The sequence below is a fragment of the Palaemon carinicauda genome, chromosome 27 (assembly GCF_036898095.1).
Source record: "Palaemon carinicauda isolate YSFRI2023 chromosome 27, ASM3689809v2, whole genome shotgun sequence".
Classification (NCBI taxonomy): Eukaryota; Metazoa; Arthropoda; class Malacostraca; order Decapoda; family Palaemonidae; genus Palaemon; species Palaemon carinicauda.
In genome coordinates, this window is record NC_090751.1 from 45,640,619 (window position 1) to 45,650,618 (window position 10,000).

The 10,000-nt window shown below is 35.9% G+C and overlaps 1 protein-coding gene across 1 annotated transcript in view; it reads left to right on the top strand.

The window, feature by feature from the left end:
- The window catches only part of LOC137620888 (sodium channel protein 60E-like), a 196,810-nt gene that overhangs the window by 67,987 nt on the left and 118,823 nt on the right, over window positions 1–10,000 (top strand). Inside the window, exons 3-5 of the mRNA XM_068351333.1 lie at window positions 4,389–4,533; window positions 5,849–5,983; window positions 7,162–7,947. Coding sequence (XP_068207434.1) covers window positions 4,389–4,533; window positions 5,849–5,983; window positions 7,162–7,947 — 1,066 coding nt within the window. The remainder of the gene's footprint in view (window positions 1–4,388; window positions 4,534–5,848; window positions 5,984–7,161; window positions 7,948–10,000) is intronic.

Sequence of the window (10,000 nt, forward strand, 5' to 3'; positions counted from 1 at the left end):
GTTTATTTAAAAAAAAAAAAAGTAAGACGAACGTTTGGTCGTTCAGTGATAATGCGTCATTGTCAGCCATGCCAGGTTTGGTAAATGAGAAAAGCCCAACTTCTAATCAACAAGAGCTTTAAAAAGACAACCTATTAGTAGAAAAAGGCCAAATATATAGTGTTTAAGACCCGCCTTTTTTTTTCATATTACTAAAGGGCAATCAATTTTTTAAAAAAAAAGGACATTGAGTTTTTTTGGGCCGAAAAAAAGGCCAGTCTGGCAACCCTGGTCATAGTGCCATATTTGAATTCGGATTTTTATTTTCATTACTTAGAGAGTCAATTTTACCGTGAACGTTTGTTTGTGTGTCACTGTGATTGTGAGTGTGTCTGATTTATCAAAATCGGGTTAACGGAATTTCATGAGACTTGGCCAGATATATTCACCAGGCTCCATCCCCTACTAAATTTAATCAACGTTTGAGATTGTTGTTGGTATTCTCGAGAAGATTAACGTCCTTTGATAACTATCATAATGATGAGCAGATTTTACCTGAAAGTTAATTATCCTGGAGTCACTTAGTGATTACATAGTACCTGTCCTTGTAATTTGTTTTCTCACGCAAGATGATTTGACCTTTTTTTGGGGTATTAGATTTATCTTGGCCGGCTACATGTTTTAGTAAACTCTGTAGTATATGGTCGGTACAAAGTACTTTAGTGGGTAAGCGGTTTTATACGGCGTCCATTATTTTATCAGTTTAAATAAGAGTTTCTTTTGTAATAGCTTTCCTCTGATACTGAAAATAGCCTGAAATTTCGTGATTTTGTTCTGCTTGAATTATTTATATACTTTGACGGTGGCCATTTACCGAAATGTGTGTAGCACCTTCGTTCACAAACACGTGGTTCTGCCCATGTTTTGCTCCAGATAATTTGTTATTTCTGCTCTTTTAGAATAGACCTTAATCCCTTCTTAGGTCAACACTTAAATTTTTCTGTTGCCTAGTCTTACAACGTTTACGTATTGCAAAAGTTTCCTCGTAGTAGTAATGATAAAACAGACGCTTCTGAAGTTTACGGAATATCAAGAGAACGTGAGAGCCTGAGACTCGGGGTGACAAGAGTCAAGGAAGTTAGAATGGCACCCGTATATTTTGTTAATAAAACAATAATCAATTATAAAAGATGCATATTAACCGCCTGAGACATAAGTTTTTCCTCACGATCAAAAAAAAAAAAAAAAACGGCGCAAAGTCAGTCAAAAACAAAATGTGTTAAGGTTTGTGAAGCCCCCCAGCCCTGGGCCTAATATGTAGCTGTTTTCGACGATAAGTTTGGTCATTATAGCCACGGTTCCTTGAGAGACATGGCGTCCTCAGCCCGTTTCCTATAGTCTGGCTTTTCCTTTATGAGAGTTACAATTACATTAAGTTTTAGGGATTTTTACTATTATTTTGTTTTCTTCAGCCTCCGAAAATCTATTAAAGTGATTTAATTTAACGAAGGCTGTAAATCAATCGTAGAATATTATGCAGAAACGTCTATTTATAAATAGAAGTCTTCAATGTGTTCAAGCGGTTTTATTTTAGAACTATTTTTAAAGGATTTGCTGTCTTTGCACACACTGGTTTCGCTTTTTTTTTTTTTTTGTCGTTTCCCTTGAATGGGGTTTTTGTTCATGCCTTTTTTCTCTGCATTTTTTAGCTTGTTTCTTCCCCACTGTGGAAGTTTTTATTTCTTCTGTTTTGTTCTTTTGTATTATTTTTTCCTCGTTATCCTCCGCACTGTAGCCTTTTTATTTTATGCTTGCTTTGAACTTTGGATATCGGTTTTGTTAGCCCATTGGAAACGTCCTTGCCTGGCGATCTGCTGGGTGAGGGTTAGAGACCCGCTCCAACTCGATAGTTTCTAGTAGTGTCTGCAACCTCACCATCTTTGTGAACTAGGGATGAAAGATTTAGGAGAGTTTAAAGGCCTGCCTGCCGAGTCATCAGCAGCCATTGGCTGGCCCTTTGTTATCCTTGGGTGGAGACGGGGATTGGACGGTGATTTCATATATATATATATATATATATATATATATATATATATATATATATATATATATATATATATATATATATATATATACATATATATATATATATGTATGTATATATGTATATGTATATATATATATATATATTATATATATATATATATATATATATATATATATATATATATATATATATATATAAGCCTTGTCCACACAGACACACGTTTCTAAATAAGAAAGAAAAAAATAAATTGTTTGTGGGATGCGGCAGCCATTAAGCCACATAGGACTGTTTCCGTCCTTTTAAGAAAAAACATTCTTTTTAAGGTTTCGCCAAATTTTATAGTGGTTAACATTTCGACGCGATTTCAGACTCGAGGTGATGGTCCAAGAGCCTAGCGGGTTGGCATTGCCAGAAACGCGCTTCTTGCTTCATTTTCATCCAATGTAGGATTAATGATGGTTTATGTCCATTTATTTGGTAAGTAGTAGGTTGGCCAGGGCACCAGCCACCCGTTGAGATATTACCGCTAAAGAGTTATGGTGTCTTTTGACTGGCCAGACACTACTGCATTGGATCCTTCTCTCTGGTTACGGTTTACTTTCCCTTTGCCTCCACATACACCGAATAGTCTGGCATATTCTTTACAGATTCTCCTCTTTCCTTATACACCTGACAACATTGAGATTACCTAACAATTCTGCTTCAGCTAAGGGGTTAACTACTGCACTGGATTTGTTCGGTGGCTACTTTCCTCTTGGTAAGGCTAGAAGAAACACTCTAGCTATGGTAAGCAGCTCTTCTAGGAGAAGGACACTTCAAAATCAAACCATTGTTCTCTAATTTTGAGTAGTGATCAAACCATTGATTTCTAATCTTGGGTAGTGCCATAGCCTCTGTACCATGGTCTTCCACTGTCTTGGGTTAGAGTTCTCTTGCTTGAGGGTACGTACACTCGGGGTCACCATTCTATCTAATTTCTGTTCCTCGAGTCTTGTTAAAGTTTTTATAGTTTATACAGAAAATATTTATTTAATTTTGTTACTGTTCTTATATTTTATTTTTCCTTGTTTCCTTTCTCACTGGGCTATTTTTCCTGTTGTGGCCCGTGGCCTTATAGCATCTTGCTTTTCCAACTACGGTTGTAGCTTAGCAAGTGATAATAATAATAATAATCCTTTTTCATTTTTTAGTATTAAATTCGCTTACGAATTTGATTCAGCCATTTTTCTTGTTTTTACACGTCAAGGATGAATCGATTTAGGGGGTTACTTTAATACAGTTTATGACATAATACATGAGATTTTTGCGTCGTACCTGCTTAATGAGGGAACTAAAGGGAAGATAATTGGCTTTATTATAGTTTTTGTACATTTGTTGTAATTTGTAATCAGTTATGGTTGTCTCGTTGAACAGCAAATTAGATTTTACCAAAGAAATCCATTATCCGTGAGTTTTATCCAAAAGCATTGAAGTAATCTCCTTTACTTGAATAAGTTATTAACATTGACGAGAATGTTCAATAATGAAGGGCTTTGTGGGGTAAAAAGTCAACTATGTTTTTGTATTGTTTAGTTTTATTTGCAATTAATTTTGCGCAATGTTTAAAAAGTCAAGTATCTTAGTGACAGAGTAAATTAAGAATGTAGTGACGTAAATCCAGAATACGAGATAACAGGTTGTAGACGATAGTAGGTGTTGAACAATCTGCACGAAGTTCAGTTTTGTGGTGTTGGCTGTGAAGATGAAAGGTCATCTCTTTGTAGGCGTGGGAGAGCGTGGAATCTCTTTTTTATACCTTTTTTCCCCATGCGTAGGAAGTGACAGATTGAAGCTTCATTGCCTAAGAAATTGTAAGACCTTTGTCATCTAGAGTTTGGTTGCTATCTTTAAATACATTCTCAATTTATGAGACATTTAATTATTTTCTCTTAACTTTATTCCAAGGGCAGTAGCCTGAATATTGTGTATTTTTTAGATTGTTTATTTCTTCAATTGCTCAAAATATCAATCAGTACTAGTTGCTCATATTACTACATAAGATAATTGTCACCTGAAGTTGTTTTTAAGAGGTGATCTTCATATTAAATTGAAGAGTTAAACCTTATAAACTGACACTTGTTGGAATCAGTTGCTTATATGATCCCTAGGTACATTTTTAAAAGTATTTCCACTTTGCTCTTCAGGCTATTCGAAATATTTGCTGAAGCAAGCCATTTTTTTCAATTTTGTGAGAAGAGGCTAAAATCAGTAATTTCTTTAATCTTCATTATATCTGAGGTTGTTCCAATCTTTATTTTTTCTATTCAATGCTTCCTATTCTTTCTTCATCCTTTTAATGAAAGTGTCATTTCTTCTTCCACAGGGTTTGTCCAGAAGGCTACATGTGCTTACCAGACATTGGCACGAATCCTAACTTCGGTTACACGAGCTTCGATAACTTCCTGTGGTCTATGTTAACCACGTTCCAGCTCATCACGTTAGATTATTGGGAAGATGTCTATAATAAGGTAAGATCACTTTTATTCGCATATGGGAAGGAAAATCCTGTTTTAGATAGGCAATAGAGAAACTTTATTTGATGTATAGTGCTCGAGTAAAATAAGATCCGAATTATTCCTTTATTTGTAATGTGGGGGATCCAGCTATACAGTATAATTGTGTTTTAGCTAATGATAACCAAACCCCTTTAGTTTATATATTGGAAGATATTGAGAATCGCTTATCTAAACATAGAATCCCTCGAAATATGAAAGTAATTTTTTTTTCCTTTGTTTTCAAATGAAGTTGAGGATTGAGTGGGAGATAACATAATTTTGAACATTTTGCGAAGAGGCGGTATTTAAAACTTAAATTTTATTTTGCATTTTGTTTGTTCCCTTAATATTTTTTAGTGTACAATAACTTAGGCTTTGAGAGATAAAAACTTTGAAGAACGGCTACAGTATTTGTGGTTTTATCTCTTTAATAGCAATTGCTTCCATGAATATCTGAATGTAGATATTTGTTTTCAATAATATGGTAATTCGATTAACGGTCATTTGACTGTCAAACGTTTGTTGAAATTTTTATTCGTGAAGGTATTATGTTAGTTTGGATTAAATTTCATAAGATGTTATTGTCTAAGAAGTTAGGATCCATCCTAAGATTTGTTTTAGACTGGGCTATTTAAAAAAAAAATGCTGGCATTGTCAACTGCTTTTGACGGTGTCTTTGCAACTTTTTCTTGTTTTTAAAATTTCGGTAACAGCAAAGATGGCACATGTCCATTTAGATTCCCAGAAAATAAGTCAAAGAAAAGATTAAGGTGGATCCTAATGATACACTTGGCAACCCAATTTGGCCTCCTGCGATGGATTGGCTGTATGTAGATGTTCGTTTTTAGCATGATGATTGTGAACATTTTCAGAAGAGTCGAAAGTGAATATCATGCCCCGAAATTTCTCTGAGGAATTTTGTAGATTTTCCATAATTATGATAATACCAATGATAATGATAGTAATATTATTTACGTAATATTATCCTATGTAATGCCAATACGTAATATTTATATAAAGATGTGAAAAGTCTTAACCTAATCTTATCATCTTGGTTTATTTTTGGAGGCCCGTGAGGCAAAGACACGCCTGATCCTTGAGGCTTGTTCCATTTATTACTCTTACTATATTTAACTTATTCCTTAAAGTAACTAATAATTATGTTCTTTTTAGTGAAAAAAAAATCATCCAAGGTAATTGAAATAACATTGGAAAAAGCTAGAATAAAGAGAGTAGTCAATTTAATTTTTCCGGTGCAGGCTCCATTGTAAAACCTTCCTCTCCGCAGGTGATAGCAACTGGGGGTCCTCTCCAAGTGGTCTTCTTCGCCATCGTTGTGTTCTTCGGTTCGTTTTACCTCATCAACCTGATGTTGGCTGTCGTGGCTATGAGTTACGAAGAGGAGGCCGAGAACACGGAGGAGGTGAGTAACGAAAGAAGAAAAGAGGTGATGTTTAAAAGGGAGATGGAGAGCGAGAGAGAGGAAAAAAAGTCCTAAATTGGCGTTTAAGAGTGAAGTTAATTGAAGCTAAGCCAAGGGAATGGGCTCTCATGAAACTCTATTAAGAGTCCAGACTAGGCAAAAAAAGGGGGGTGAAGTGAAATGGACGTTACCAACAATGGCTGGGGATAAGACGAAGGATTTGCGTCAAGTGAGGGTAACTGTGGGAGGCATCACTCTTCTGGCTCGTCAGCGTCAGTTCTTTATATTAATTAACTTAGTTGATATGTCTGAAGTATTTTGGGGAATCATTTGAATTTTATTATATTAATTTTCTGTGAAAAATATTTTGTCAGGAAATACCGCGAGTCATTTTTACATAATACTACTAGTCTACACCTTTTTCCTATCTTATTATTCATCTATTGTGTTTGTGTATTTTTAGATTATACTATATGAAAATAGTGAAAATTAAAATATATTTAGATTATATTTTATATAAATAGTAAAAATATAGCCTACATATTTTGGTAAAGAAAAATAATAACTCATGACGTTAAAAAGTGCCTTCTTTAGCAAAGACATTGTTACAAGAAGTTGGCGGTTATTGCATTTTGTCTTTAAAAAAAAGTGTAGACAACTTAGAAAATTAAAAAAAGAAAAAAATATTCTGTCAATATCATTAATTGTTTAAGATTTTCATGTTTTGGAATGAACAAGATTTCATTGATCATGACTGAATACTTTCGTAAGAAATAATTTTTTGCTACAACTACCATGTACGAGTATGCTCTATGATGATATAAAGTTTATGCATTTGCATAATGTTATTTACAAGATTTACTATTCAAAGACAAACATTTATAGGAACAATGCTAGTGTAATGATTGTTATTTAAGTATAGAGGTGTAGAGTGATATTGAAACTAAGTTTCTCTCTCTCTCTCTCTCTCTCTCTCTCTCTCTCTCTCTCTCTCTCTCTCTCTCTCTCTCTCTCTCTCTCTCTGCAAATTCAAACATTCATTTTTTAATTCACTCTGCCTGCCGAACACCAAAGACCTAATCTCTCTCTCTCTCTCTCTCTCTCTCTCTCTCTCTCTCTCTCTCTCTCTCTCTCTCTCCAAATTCAGAAACTAATTTTTTGATTCACTGTGCCTGCAGGAGAAGACCAAAGACCTAATGGACCATCGGGATGACTCCACCTTCAGCTTTGACCCGGAGAAACTGACCCACGCGCGCCCCTTGGAAAGAAAGCAGCCGAAAAACCGGCGAGTGGTGGTCATGCGGAGGGGCGCCGGCATCATCTCTGATGCTTTCAATAAAAAAATTAGGAAGAAGCAACGTGATAAGGACACTAAGGGCCGGGAGGGTGGAAGCCCCTCCTCTGAAGGCACCCCCAGAGCACCGGACGCGCCACCGACCACTCCGCGGCTGGGCGGGTCTCAGTTGGGGGTGTCGGAGGGTAACCAGTCACTCTCTCGGCCCGCCTCTCTCGTCATCACGCCCCCGCCTTCAACTACACCTGCACGATCAACGCCCAACACCACTCCACCGTCACGATGCAAAGTAGAGGGTCACCCTCTTCCGGAAGGCGAAGGGGGAAGTGGAGGAGGAGGAGGCGGCAAAGGGCCAGCTGCCGGAGAAGCCGGAGGAGGAGGTGCCCCAGGCAAGACAGGTCCTTCTTCGTCGTGTGAGCCTTGTACTGCTGCCTCTGCGAGGTGCTGCACTTGCCATTGCCACACGAAGCATTACAGCGGAAGCAAAGGCCCAGCACCTGTGCAAGGCGTTGTGGCCCTCCGAGGGGGCGCGTGTGAGGATCCACGCTCTCACCTGAGGCTGGCCAATAACTCCTCTCATCGGCAGCCGTCTCTGGATGATTCAGGGGTCGTTGGTGACCACGACGGAGGAGATACAATGTCCATTCATCATTTGCCTCATATTGTCCAGGTAAGTTCAAAATTTCATTTCGGGTAATGGTCGGAATTATTCAAAGGGGGATTCAAACTTTATGGCTGTGTACTTTTGTTATGTCATTTTAATTGATATTGCCCAGTATTTCCGTATTCGATAAGGAAAAACAGAATTGTTTGTTTCTTTTCAATTCGTTCCATGAGACATATAACAAAGGATCTTTTATACAATTACATTTTTCCATTCGGTCAGAGTAGACACACGTATAATGGATATTAAGCGATCATTTATATTTTCAATACAAAGACGTATGGGACAATCAACCTACATCTGCAATTCAAGCCAATTCGAAACGAAGGGAGAGGGAGAGAGAAAAAGAGAAACTAGTAACATGCAAAGATCATTCCTGTACATTTCCATAGAGGCAGAAAGCTACCACTGGTTAACGGAAGCCACAAAAAGTATCTGTGGCCAGAGTTCTTCCGGGCTGTTCCATGAACTTTGGTTCGTGTAGGAAAAGAGAGATAAAGTAAGCGCTGTCAAGTCTTTGTTTTCACGAAGCAGTCATTATTTAAACATCACAGCCAGACCAAACAAAGGATGTTTTGAGGACAAGGAGCTTGAAAGGCGGACAAAGAACCTGCACAAAATTAGCATAAGCTAATGAGAAAATCCCGTCTCTCTTGCATATATCAATTTCTTTATCCAAAGTAAAATGAAAAAAAAAAGTAAAAAGATATTTGATTGAAGAAACACTCCAGTCAAGTCAGCTTAGGATGTTAAAAGGGTGGAGATCAAAATGAAACTACAGAAGAATTCATGGGTGAAAAGAGCGTATGGGAAAAGGTATACCATGACGAAGAAATGATGAAAGGTAAAAAAAAAAAATAACCGATTTAGTATTACATGGGGGAAAGGGGTAAAAATAAGTCTTGTAAGGGAGTATGAATAAATAACCTGTGCCACTCGGCATGCATAACACCGACGGACGGACTCTGGCAACAGTGGCAAGGGAAACAAAAGTCACAATAAAAGCATTGGCAGCACCCGGGGATTACAAAGATACCTTACTCTGTCTACCCCCACTCCCCACGGAGGGGGAAAGGAGCTTTGGAAAACGTTGGGCTCGGAAGGAAAAAACCTGTCAGAGGAGGTTGGGAGTAGGAGTACGAGTAGGAGGAGAACTGGGAGCAAAGAAAGAATAGGAATGAGAGTAGTAATTTCAGTGAAAGGTTTTATTGTATACATCTCCAGCTGCGTTCGGAGGTGGTGAATTGTGCAATATCTTGTATAATGCCTTTTCCCATTTATTTTCTACTTGCAGAATGACTACTTTCCCCATTTCCTTCATTTATCCTTCTTGCTTTCGAACTAAATTTACTTTTGTAGTATTTGTTGATATTGAAAGGTGGACGGACGTATTAGAAAATCTTACTATTAAGTAATTATCTTAAGGTTATAACGATGACTGATATGTATGTGTGTGTATATATATATATATATATATATATATATATATATATATATATATATATATATATATATATATATACTTGTATATATATACATATTTGTGTATATGTGTATATATATGTTTATATATACCTATGTATATATATATATATGTTTATGTATATATACATATTTGTGTATATGTGTATATATATGTTTATATATACCTATGTATATATATATATGTTTATGTATATATACAGTATATATATATATATATATATATATATATATATATATATATATATATATATATATATATACTTGTATATATATACATATTTGTGTATATGTGTATATATATGTTTATATATACCTATGTATATATATATGTTTATGTGTATATATATATATATATATATATATATATATATATATATATATATATATATATATATATATATATATATGCTAGTGTATGTGGATAGGGTAGGAAATGGAAAGGACCGACTTGAGCGAAGTGATTATCGTGTTCCATTCAGGAACTCTGGTTCCTTTCGTAGTTAATAAAACTTCAGAAATTTATCAAGATCGGTGTTGTTAAATGTGGCTTTTAAAGATTTTTCCATGAAAATAC